Source organism: Camelus bactrianus, chromosome 5, assembly GCF_048773025.1.
Source record: "Camelus bactrianus isolate YW-2024 breed Bactrian camel chromosome 5, ASM4877302v1, whole genome shotgun sequence".
Taxonomy (NCBI): Eukaryota; Metazoa; Chordata; class Mammalia; order Artiodactyla; family Camelidae; genus Camelus; species Camelus bactrianus.
Genome location: NC_133543.1, coordinates 12,529,441 through 12,542,595, shown reverse-complemented (window position 1 = coordinate 12,542,595; position 13,155 = coordinate 12,529,441). Strand labels below are relative to the sequence as shown.

Below are 13,155 nucleotides of genomic sequence, written 5' to 3'. Positions count from 1 at the left end.
GTTTTCGTTTTTTTCAAGTATGTACCCAGAAGGAATTATTGGATCATATGGTATTTCTGTTTTTAGCTTTTTGAGAATGATAGCCATTTTGACAGATATAAGTTGATATTTCATTGTGGTTTTGATTTGCATTTCTCTGATAATTAACAATGTTAGGCATTTTTTAATGTGCCTGTTGGCCATCTGTATATCTCCTTTGGAAAAATGTCTATTTGGGTATCCTGCCAGTTTTTATTTTGAGTTCTTTTTTTTTTTGATATTGAATTGTACAAGCTGTTTATATATTTTGGATATTAACCCCTTATTTGTCATATCATTTGCAAATATTTTCTCCCATTCAGTAGGTTGTCTTTTCATTTTGTGAATGCTTTCCTTTTCTGTGAAAAGCCTTTAGGTTTAATTAGGTCCCATTTGTTTATTTTTATTCTTATTTCATTTGTCTTAGGAGACAGCTCTAAAAAAAATACTGCTACTATTTATGTCAAAGAGTGTTTGCCTATGTTCTTCCCTAGGAGTTTTATGGTTTCAGTCTCACATTTAGATCTTTAATCCATTTTGAGTTTATTTTTATATATGTTATGAAGAAATGCTCTAATCTCATTCTTTTACATGTAGCTGTCCAGTTTTTCCAGCACCACTTGTTGAAAAGTGTGTCTTTTCCCCATTGTATATTCTTGCCTCCTTTGCTGTAGATTCATTGACCAAAGTGCATCAGTTTATTTCTGGGCCTTTTATTCTGCTATGTTGATCTATGTGTCTGTTTCTGTATGAGGACCATGCTGTTTTGATGATTGTAGCTTTGTAGTATAGTCTGAAGCAGGGAGCATGATACCTCCATCTCTGTTCTTCTTTCTCAAGATTGCTTTGGCAATTCAGAGCCTTTTGTGGGTCCATATACAGTTTAGGATTATTTGTTCTAGTTCTGTGAGTAATGTCATGGGTATTTTGATATAGGTTGCATTATAGCTATAGATTTCTTTGGGCAGTATGGACATATTAACAATATTAATCCTTCCAATCCAACAACATGGGATATCTTTCCATTGCTTTGTATCATTTTCAGATTCCTTCATCAGTGTTTTATAGTTTTCAGAATATAGGTCTCTCACCTTCTTGGTTAAGTTTATTCCTAGGTATTTTTTTATGTGATTGTAAATGAGATTATTTCCTTAATTTCTCTTTTTGATAGTTCATTATTAGTGTATTAATTTTATATCCTGCTCCCTTGCTGAAAGCATTTATTAGTTGTAATAGTTTTTGTGTGGAGACTTTAGGGTTCTCTATATAGAGTATCATATCATCTGCGAATAGTAACATTTTACCTCTTTCCTTCCAACTTGGATTTCTTTTATTTCTTTTTCTTGTGTGATTGCTGGGGCTAGGACTTCTAATCATATGTTAAATAGAAGTGTCAAGAGTGGGCATCCTTGTATTGTTCCTGATTTTAGAGGAAAAGCTTTCAGCTTTTCACTGTTGAGTATGATGTTAGCTGTGAGTTTGTCGTAAATGGCCTTTTTTATGTTGAGATATGTTCCCTGTATACCAACTTTGATGAACGTTTTTACCATGTATGGATGTTGAATTTTGTCAAGTGCTTTTTCTATGTTTATTGAGATGATCATGTGATTTTTATCCTTTTCTTAACGTGGTGTATCACATCAATTTGTGATCAGTTTGTGAACTGTACTTGCATCCCTGAAATAATATCCCACTTGATCATGTTGTATGATTCTTTTTATATATTATTGAATTTGATTTGCTAAAATTTTATTGAAGATTTTTGCATCTATATTCATCAGAAATACTGGCTTGTAATTTTCTTTCTTTCTTTCTTTTTTGTAGTGTCTTTGTCTATTTTTGGTATCAGGGTAATGGTGGCCTCATGGAATGAATTTGGGAATATTCCATTCTCTTCACTTATTTGGAATAGTTTGAGAAGAATAGGTATTGGCTCTTCTTTTTGTGTTTGGTAGAACTTCCCTACCAAAAGCTGTCTAGCTCTGGACTTTTGTTTGCTGGGAATTTTTCAAAATTACAAATTCAGTTTCACTTCTAGTGATTGGTCTCTTCAGATTGTCTATTTCTTCCTGATTAGAAGGTTGTATGTTTCTAAAAATTTGTCCATTTCTTCTAGGTTGTCCAGTTTGTTGGCGTATAACTATTCATAGTGTTCTCTCTCACTCTCTCTCTTTTTTTTTTTTTTTTTTGTATCTCTGTGATATCGGTTGTTATTCCTCTTCTTTCATTTCTTATTTTGTTTTTGCAAGTTCTCTTTCTTTTTTTCTTGGTGAGCCTGGGTAAAGATTTGTCAATTTTGTTTATCTTTTCAAAGAAACTGTTCTTGGTTTCATTGATCTTTTCTATTGTTTTTTCATCTCTATTTTATTTATTTCCTCTCTGATTGTTATTATTTCCTTCCTTCCACTGATATGGGGCTTTGTGTTTTCTTCTTTTTCTAATTCTTTTAAATGGAAGGTTAGGTTTTTTTATTTGAGATTTTTCTCATTTCTTGTGTTAGGCCTGTATCACTATAAAGTTCCCTCTTAGAACTGCTTTTGCTGCTTTCCATAGATTTTGGAAAACTGTGTTTCTGTTTTCATTTGTCTTGAGGTATTTTCTGATTTCCTCTTTGCTTTCTTCATTAACCCATTGGTTTTTTTAGTGGCATGTTGTTTAGTCTCCATGTGTTTATACTTTTCCCATTTTTCTTCCTGTAATGGATTCCTAGTTTCATACATTTGTGGTCAGAAAAAAAAATGCCTGATATCATTTCTATCTTCTTAAATTTGTCAAGACTTGTTTCACAGCCTAGTATGTGATCTATCCTGGAGAACATTCCATGTGTGCTTGAAAAGAACATGTATTCTGCTGTTTTTGGATGTAATGTCCTATAGATATCTATTAAGTCCAACTGGTCTATTGTGTCATTTAAGACCACTGTTCCTTTATTTATTTTCTGTCTGAATGATATGTCCATTGATGTAAGTGGGGTGTTAAAGTCTCCTTCTATTATATGGTATTGTTGCCAATTTCTCCCTTTATGTCTGTTAATATTTGCTTTATGTATTTAGTTGCTCCTTCCTATATTGGGTACACACATGTTAATGAGTATAATATTATCTCCTTGTATTGATCCAATTATCATTATATAATGCCCTTCTTTGTCTTTTGTTATAGACTCTGTTTTAAGGTCCATTTTGTCTGATATGAGTATTACTACTCCAGCTTTCTTGTTGTCTCCATTTGTATGAAATATTCTTTCCATCCCCTCACTTTCAGTCTCTGTGTGTCTTTAATTCTGAAGGGAGTCTCTTGTAAGTAGCATATAGATGGGACTTGTTTTCTATCCAATCAGCCATTCTGTGTCTTTTGATTGGAGGATTTAGTCCATTGACATTTAAAGTAATTATAAATAGGTTATGTACTTATTGTCATTTTATTACTTGTTTTCCAGTTGTTTTTGTAGTTCTTCCTGTCCTTTTCTTCTTTTAGTTTCTTCCCTTATAGTTTGATGATTTTATCTAGTGGTATGCTTATGTTCCTTACTCTCTTGTTTTTGTGTATCTGTTGTAGGTTTCTGATTTGTGGTTACCATGCGATTCATATATGTTGACCTGTAACATATCTGTTTTAAACAGGTAGTCCTTTAAGTTCTAACACCTTCCAAAAGATCTACACTTTTTTACTCCCTTCCCCTACACTTTGTGATTTTGATGTCACATTTTATATCTTCATGTTTATCCCTTTACTGATTCTCGTAGTTATAGTTGACCTTATAATTTTTTATCTTTTAATCTTTGTACCAGCTTATTTAAGTGGTTGATCCTCAGCCTTTACTATATATTTGCCTTTACTAGTGGGATGTTTTTTTCCTTTCCCATAGATACTTCTTGTTAAGCCTTTTCTACTTTGGGAAGACCTTTTAACATTTCTTTTAGGGTCAGTTTAGTATTGATGAACTCCTTTCATTTTGCTTGTCTGAGAAGTTATTTATCTCTTTTTTAACTCTAAATAACAGTCTTGCCAGGAAGAGAATCTTAGGTTTCAAGTTTTTCCCTTTCAGCATTTTAAATATATCGTGTCACTTCCCTCTGGCCTGTAATATTTCTGCAGAAAAACCAGATGACAGTTTAATGGGGTTCCCTTTTACATAAATCTGTATTTTTCTCTTGCTGCCTCTAGAATTCTCTCTTTAATTTTTGACATTTTAATTATGGTGTGTCTTGGTGTGGGTCTGTTTGGTTTTATTTTGTTTGGAGCCCTCTGTGTTTTCTGCACCTGGATATCTGTTTCCTTCTTCAGGCTTGGGACATTTTCAACCTGAATTTTCAAAATTTTATTAAATACATTTTTTTACCCCCTTCTCTCTCTTCTCCTTTTGGGACCCCTATGATGAGAATGTTAGTACATTTGATGTTATCCCAAAGATTCCTTAAACTGTTTTTATTTTTTAAATTTGTTTTTATTTTTGCTGTTTTGTTTGGGTGATTTCCATTATTCTATCCTCCAGATCACTTATGCATTTTTCTGTATCATCTAGTCTACTATTCATTCCTTCTAGTAGGTTTTTCATTTCAGTTCTTGTATTCTTCCGTTCTGACTTGTTCTTTTTAATATTTTCTAGTTCCTTGTTAAAATTTTCTCTGCCTTCATCTATTCTTTTCCCTAATTCATTTAGCATTCTTATTACTAATGTTTTGAACTCTGTATCTGGTAAACTGTTTATTTCTGTTTCATTGGTTGTTTTTTTGTTAGGGGGGGATTCCTTTGCTCTTTCTTTTCCTTTATTTAAAAAATAATTTTTTAAGATATAGGTGTAGTAAAGATTAAACCCAGGATCTTCTGCCTGCTAAGTACACTCCCTACCACCGAGCTATACCTACACCCCTTTTTAAAAACTTTATTTTATTTTCTCTTACTCTTTCAGTTGAGACAAAATCTTCTCTCTTCTCACTTTAATTATCTTTCTCTGTCTTTACAAATTTAAGTAAAATTGTTACCTATGGCGGTCTTGAAGGGGTCTCCTTATGTGGCAATGTCCCAATAGAATCTACATGTGCCTAGTAGCTTTGGTGGAGAGACTGGATTTGATATGAACACAAGTCACATCTTTCCTTAGGGTGTGGTGGCAGCTATTGCCTTGGTGGGAGGTGGGACTAGAGATGGAGGGGCTAGAGCCAGACCCAGCTGTGAGTTGGGGGGCTTTCCTCTCAGTGGCCATCACTGCCCTACTAGGGACAGGGCCAGGTCCTAAGTTGCTGATGCAGAAGCCCTGAGGTTTGGGTCCAAACTGGCTCAGTTCCCTTTCTGTTGTGCTCTTCCCCCTCCCAGTACCAGCCTCCTTGCTCCAGATGGGAGCAGTGCTGGAGCAAGAGGGGTTGGTGTGGGTGGGTATTCAGCATGGGTCTGGCATGAAGTGCAGTAATCTGGCCACTGTCAGAGATCTGGACTTTTTCTGATGTCCCATCTGTGTAATTGCCAGTAATAACTGCCCCCTTCCTGCTCAGCTTGGGCTGGGCTGTGGACTAGGGCACATGCCAGGGTGGTCCTGGGAAACCAGTCAGCCAACTCTGTGGTTTCATTCCTTCCTCTCTGCCCAGCCTCAGGAGCAAGTGTTTGTGTGGTCCTCACAAGCAGTGTCCAGGCTTCCCACAGTCCTCCCATTAGTTCCACTGGCCCTGTAACTGGCCAAGGGGGCTCATCTTCCCTTTGTCAGACCCCAGGGCTGGGATGCCCAATATGGGGCTCAAACCACTCACTCTCAGCAAGGGTCTCCACCCATGTAATCTCCCTTTTCCTCTGAGTCCTGTCCCAGGGGCACAGGTCCTGACCTGACCACTTCTCTTCCCTTTCTGTCTGATTCTGCAGTTATCTTTCTTACAGCCTTGATTTTACAGGAGTCTTTCTGTTAGGCTGCAGTTCATTTTCAGTGACAATTGTTCCACATATAGATGTATTTTTGATATGTTCATGGAGGTAGGTGAATTCCGAGTCCTCCCAGTCTGCCATCTGATTTGAATCCCGTTATTTAAAAATAGTCTTCCAGTGCTATAAATTTCCTTCTAAGCACTAATTTCACTGCATCCCACAAGTTTTGGTAAGTTGTATTTTCATTTAGTTGAAAACACTTAAAAATCTTTCTTGAGTCTTCTTTGACACACATGCTATTTGTAAGTGTGTTTCTTAATCTCCAAATATTTGGGGATTTTCCAGCTATTTTGATTTCCAGTGTAATTTCATTGTGGGCTGAAAGCACAGATTGCATGATTTTTATTTTTAAAATTTGTTCAGATGTGTTTGTGGCCCAGAAAGTGGTCTATCTTGGTAAATGTTCCATGTGAACTTGAGAAGGTATATTCTCCTGTTGTTGGATGAAGTATTCTATGAATGTCAATGGGATCCAGTTGACTAATGGTGCTATTGAGTTCAGCGATGTCCTTGCTGATTTTAGGCCTGGCAGATATGTCAAATACTGATATAGGGATGCTAAAGTCTCCGACTGTAATTGTGGATTTATTTTTTTCTGCTTGTAGGTCTACCAGTTTTTGCCACATGTATTTTCATGCTGTGTTGTTAGGTGCATACAGATTAAGTAATGTTATGTTCTCTTTGGGAATCAGTCCCTTTATTATTTTGTAATAATAGTCCTCATAATTTTTCTTGTCCTGAAGTCTGCTGTGCCTGATATTAGTATAGCTACTCCTCCTTTCTTTTAACTAGTATAAACATGGTATATTTCCTGAATCTCTTTATTTGTAATCTATCTGTGTCTTTATATTTCAGGTGAGTATCTTGTAAACAACATAGTTGGGAGACTCAAGTTTTTAAGGGATGAATTCTTCAGATCCTAGTGATCATTTGATATGAGGATAATAAGATGACTCAGGCATTTTCTTCAACAGCTGCTAGTTTTTATTCACTGAGATAAAGAACACAGGGGAAAGAGCAGATTTGAGGACAGAGGAGATGAGTTGCTGTGGTCATGTTGAGTTTGATGTGCCCATGGCCTGTCTGCTGGAGATATCCAGAGAATAGGGCCTTGGTGGATCTGGAGTTCAGGATAGCGATGAGGGTTGGAGACATTGGTTTCAGACTCAGAATTGCTTTGATCCTGGGAGTGGCCCTGGGAGGTGGTGTGAATGCACAAGGAGGGTGTGCAGGCTGAAAGGGAATAGAATGAGGGCCACCAGAACAATGAGAATTCTTTGGTTTCAACAGAGTCTAGGTAGCTTAGCTCAAATAACAAAATGAAAAAAGCCAGAGATAGGATTTCTGTCTTTTGTCTACTTCCCTCCTGGCCTGCCAACTTTATTCTCTCATACCAGCTATTTTTTTTTTTTTAAGACACTAGGACCATAGCCCCTGGCAGTTCTGGAATCATATTTCAAAACTTTGCAACTTCAGAAAAAAGCCGACCCCCAGCTCCAATTTGGAACATCCCAGGGAAAGCCTGTGATTGACCCCTCCTTGAATCACATGCCGTCTCTGAGGTACCATGATTCATGGTCACTATCAGAAACATTTTGGACAAAGAGAGGAGAATTTCTCCCAAAGGAAATAGGGGGAGGCACATCAGGCAGACAAAAAGACCAGCATCTCCCTCAGACACCAAGAGGCCAAGGGGAGGGAAAGGGTCCTGGGAGGAGGTTGAGAGGACCCCCCCAGGAGCAAAGGAAAGGCAGGGAAGTGAAATCCTGCAGGAGCCAAGAGGCTGTAGTCAGGGAAGAGGGCATGGCTGGAAGGGTCTTGGCGTTGACTTGAGTCACGTTGGCCCTGGAGTGCAGTGTTTGTGGGGACATGCGTGTGACCCAAGGCTTGGGAAGGCATGAAAGATAAAAGAGTGGAGGCAACATGATGGGGCAACTCCTTCAAGAGGCTCAGCTGAGGAGCAGAGGGGTATATAGCAATATATACAATATATGGCATATACAATATAGAGCAATAGCTGGAGCAGGTCATGAGGCCAAGAAAGTTCATTTTAGTGTAGACAAAACTTGCATCTTCAGAAAAACTTTGGGAGGAAAGGCCAGAAGAGTGAGAATGAAGGAAGATGTGAGAGTGAGGGGCAGTTGTATTAGCTACCTATTGCTGCATAAGAAAGTAATCCAAAATTTTGCAGCTTCAAATATTTACTTTCTCAGATGATTTCTGAAATCCAAGAGCATCTTAGCTGGGCAGTTCTGGACCAGGAAGCCCATGAGCTTAGTGTTTGTTTTCTGGAGATGCTATAACAAAATGCCACCAGCTAGGCAGCTTAAATAACTGACATTTATGTTCTCACAATTCTGGAGCTGGAAGTCTGAGGCCAAGTAGGGCTGAGTTTTCCCAAAGCCCCTCTCCTTGGCTTGCAGACACTCACCGTCTTGCTACTCTGTCCTCGTATGGTCAGTCCTCCGCACACACACCTCTAATACCTCTTCCTCTTCTTACAGGGATATCAGTCGTGTTGGGTTATGCCCCATCCTAACAATACCAATTTAACTTCATCACCTCTTAAAAGCCTCATCTTCAAATGCAGTCCCATCTGAGGTCAGGGGTGGTTAGGGCTTCAACATATGAACTTGGAGGGGACACAGTTCAGCCATAACAAGGACATTGGCTGGAGCTCTGGTCATCTGAAGCTTTGACTGGGGCTGGAACACCTGCTTCCAAGATCACTGGGTCTTGACTAGAGACCTCAGTTCCTCACCACATGGGTCGCTCCTTGGGGCTGCTTGAGTGTCCTCATGACATGACAGCAAGTTTCCCCAGGCTGAGTGATGTTGGAGAGAGAGAGGAGGAAACCACATGGCCTTTTATGAGCCAGTCTTGGAAGCTACACTCCATCACTTCCACCTCATCCTATTTGTTAGAAGGAAACCACTAAGTCCACACCCCAGGTGGGGAGAATGAGACGCAGTCTTTACAAGGGAGGAGTCCACAAAGAATTTGTGGATGTATGTTAATCAACACAGTAATTGATAAAACAAAGGCCCTGGTGGAGGAGGCCAGAGAGGGCAGGGCTGGAAGCAGAGGGTGACTTCTCTCTTTTTTCAGTGACACAGATCAAGGTGTTCTGCAGAGTGAGTAGTGGGAGGGAGCTTTGAAATAGGGTTTGTTTTTTTTTTTTAATTTTTGCAGAAAGAGCCAACTAGGGCCCACTCAAGGGGTCCTCAGGCATTTCTAAAGCCCCAGAGGAGGTGCCGGCCATGAAACTGCCCTGGCCCCTGCCGTCAGGGTGGTGTGACCCATCCCTGGTGGGCTCAGTTCAGGGCTGGGACTTTCTTGCAGGAGCCAGCAGCATTCACAAGACCGTGGTGGGCCAGACAGTGGTGGACCAGAGGGGTCCACATAGCGTGGCGCTCACTGTGCTTTAGTTTTGTATTCCATTTACGGGTGTTTACAAAACCACTTTGTTCCAAAAAAGATTTAAGGCAGCTTCCAGGCTGGTTGGGATAGAAATAAAGCTAGGATGCCTGGCTGAGAGACTGGGGAGAAACAAAAGGGCTGAGAAGTCATGATAAAATGAAGGAACAGCTGTTTCTGAGTGGGAGTGGGCGACTAGTGCTAGTTTGGGGTGGGGCTGGAGAGCTGGAAGACTTTGCTTCTGAAATGGAGAGGTTCTGGGACATGGGATGACCAGCGCCAGTCGTGCGGGAGTGGAGGTTAGTGGAATCTGGGGTCAGGGGAGTGGGAGTCCAGAACATGTGTCAGGTCATCCCCCAGGGAGGGCAGGACTGGCAGGGGGCACCTGTGAGGCAGATCCTGGTGTCCGGAGAGTGATGAACATGGAGGTCAGTGCCATGCATGAGGCAGTAGAGGGTCTGAGGTTTCTACCTGGGATAGAGAAGTGAGGGGCCAGAGCAACGCTGGGGAGCTGGGGAGGGGGCATGCCCACCCATCACCTCACTGGGTTACGTGAGGTGGGGACATGGACCAGCCACCCTTGAAAGAGCTGTAGCCTCAGACCTTAAAAGGGAATCTCAATCTGATTACTGCCTTTTACACTGTAGGCACTCAACAAACACTGGGAGGTGTAGGTTGTCATGAATGTAAAAATGCCCAGGCAGTAAATAAAAATTGAAATAAAATGTTTCTTTGTTTAACAGAAGAGTGGCCAAAGACTCTTTGTCCCACTCAGCGTGGACCCTTCACATCCTTTGCCCTTTGCCCCTCTGCCTTTGCTAAAGTCACAGCGTCCCTAGAGAACACCTGTCTTTGCTTCCACTGTGAATTCTTACTCATCTGGAAAAAGCATCAAAAAAGGACATCCTCTCCAAGGGCTCCATTCTGTTTCACTGAACAAATATTTCCTGGGTCATTCCCGGGGGCAGTTCTGCATTAGACACAGGGAACAGGGGGTGAACAAAACCAGCAGTAGGTACCTGCCTCACGCTGCTCCCCGCACGGAGGGGCAAGGCTGGGATCCTCTTTTGGATCAAGGCGGTGACCTTCCTCCTCCACTGGCTGGCGTGACAATCTACACCTCCACCTCTGTGCTCCCAAAGCCCCTGGGAGGCAGCCAGGTGCGGGGCACAGGATTGAAAGGAGGCAGAGCCAGGTGGGATTGCCAGCTATGCTGCTGGTTAACAGACCACCTCTTCTTTGTTGAGCCCACGTATGAAATTGGGGATACCTGTGTTTGGGGCGTGCTGTGAGGTTTAGACAGTGTTTGCTGTGTCTGTTTACGCCGTCTGCTTCCCTCCACACTCCCTGTGGTGTGTGGTGATGGCTGGTTTTCACAGATGTCTGACCAGATACAGTTTGACTTGTGGGTGACAGGGACAGTGTTTTAAACCTGTTCAGAACCACCCTACTCCCTGTGTTGAGCCCAATGCTGAGTGTAAAATAGATGAGATGGGGCAGGAGGAAGCAAGGGTGTCCTGGAAGCCTCTTCCGCTTGGGATGGGATGATGACTCATCTGTCCATTTTGTCAAGTCATTTCTTGGCCCCATGCCAGGCACTCAGGGGCACGCCTCTGGACACTGGTGGCCCCACTCCTCCAGGGTCCCACATCCAGAGCCACGAGGACTGACATTCTGCTTTCTCTCTGCACACAGGCTGTGAGCAACGGCTGCCCCAGGATGTCGGGCGTACGACTGGTAAGACTTGCATCTCCTCGGTCTAGGGGTTCTTGGTGGGGCTTGCCAAGGGCTGAGTCAGATCACCCCCAGGGAAAGAAGGGAGAGGCAACGAGACCCTCTAAGGAAAACCCCACAGATGAGGAGTTTGGGGAACAACCCAAAAAGGAGTTTGGCCAACCTCTGGGCCTTGGTGGAATGACCAGGTGTGTGCAATAATCCCTCACTTATGTTCGGGGCTTAAAATATCTTGACAAAGGGATTTCTCATATGTTGTCTCGTGTTGCGGTTGGGAGAAGCTCACCCAGGGTGGGTGGGGAGGAAACACTGGGCCAGATCACCACTTCGGGCCCTGCATCCCCTTCCTTCCACTCAGTGAGCATCTGTTAAGCACCTGCTTGTATCCCAGTGGCCAAGAGATGGCTCCATGGGAGGAGAGAGCCGATGGGCCTTGAGTCCGCCATGCTGACACACTGTGCTGCCCTGGGATGTGGGGTGCAGGCCACCTGGGTGGGGTGTGCATGATGAGAGAAGTGTAGGGGCTGGGGGGCCCAGAGGAGAGCCCCCTCATCAGCCTGGGCGTCCTTCCCTGCCCTCCAAAATTCCAGCCCAAACCCAGGAAAGTCAGAATGCTGCGAAACCCTCTTTCATAAGAAAATGCTCCAAATAGCCTCCTCCTGTGTACTAAGCCATTGTCTCCATCTGGCTGCTGGACCCCCACGGTGGAGAGGGGGCAGAGTCCTTGAGTGGGTGAGCACCTCGGGGCTCCTGAGACTGAACCCTGGAGGCATCTGAGGCACAGAGTGAGCGGCTCCAGAACAGAGCAAAGGCTGTTTGAGGCTGGAGAGAGAACACACGTGATCTAAACATGCGGGTTGCATGGGCTTTGGAGAACAAAATCACAACCATTGGAACGTGGCACCGTTTTGGAAGTATGAGGAGATTTTGGAGCAAATCCAGGTTTATTTCACAAAGGAATTCACCTGTGAGATGCATTACTTCCAACAGTCCCGCTGGGAATGTGACAGAATTGTGACCAACTTCAAGCAGAGTTTGAAAAGATACCTCCTGGGGGCATGTGGCTCTCAAGTGCAACTGCAGGCCCGTTTGTCTTCTAAGATTGCACGTTCCTTGAGAGGAGGATGATCATGGCCACTAGAACAGTTTAAGTTACACATGTGGTTCGCATTGTGTATTTCCATCGGGCAGCATCGGCCTAGAACACACAGAAGATGCACAGACTGAACAAGGCATACGGCGTCCTTTGGTAACAGCTGAGGAGATGGGAAGAGCGGACTTGCCCACCCTTCAGGGGAGGGGGAGGGTGCTCCCCAAGAACCACATCGACCAAGACCTGGGAAGGGGTGAGTCCCCAGGCAAAAACTGAAGACTTTTGCAGAAGATAGAAGATCCTGCATTGCCAACGTATTGTTTCAACCAAATTTTCTCCCATTTCACCTCTGGGAACCCCATCACATGTGTGTAACCACACAGGATCTGACTTAGGGATGAACATGCAGATAGACCTTGCTCCTGCCGGAATCACCAGCCCCTCCACCCTCCATCTAATGGGCCAGTGAAGGAACCCAGACCCTGGTCCTGCCACACATTCTGAGCCATCCCAGGGCCCCAGGTGGAGCATGACCTTTAGTCACTTTAATGAAACCCCACTTTTCTTTCCAAGTGAGAACTATAGATATTTATATACCTGTGTGCAGAGGGGCTGGGAATCTTCAGTGGGTGAGACTGGGTTGAAATCCTTTGAAATGCAAAGAACCTCTCTTGATTGACACCGTCCGTGATTCATGAAGCCATAAACATTCATAGATCTTGATGGCAGGTGTACCGTTCCTTATCTTCAGTGGTGGGGGGTGCATTCCTGGGAAAAATAGGGTCCTTGGCACCAGCAGTAACCATGGCACCTGTCCCTACAGAAGGGACAGGTTCTGTGAGTCTTCTGATGGACCATCTCTGGAGCTTAGCCTGGAGGCCTCCTGCTGGAGATTCCTCCAAGGCCCATGTGATCCCCCATTTATCTAAGTAAATGCAGCACAGAGCCATCTGTAGACCCATCTCTTCTCCTAAGGCAAGAGA

The 13,155-nt window shown here is 42.9% G+C and overlaps 1 protein-coding gene across 1 annotated transcript in view; it reads left to right on the top strand.

Moving 5' to 3' along the window:
• MYO7B (myosin VIIB) overlaps positions 1-13,155 on the top strand; it is an 89,304-nt gene that overhangs the window by 5,402 nt on the left and 70,747 nt on the right. Inside the window, exon 2 of the mRNA XM_074363446.1 lies at positions 11,041-11,082. Coding sequence (XP_074219547.1) covers positions 11,065-11,082 — 18 coding nt within the window. The 5' untranslated portion in view covers positions 11,041-11,064. The remainder of the gene's footprint in view (positions 1-11,040; positions 11,083-13,155) is intronic.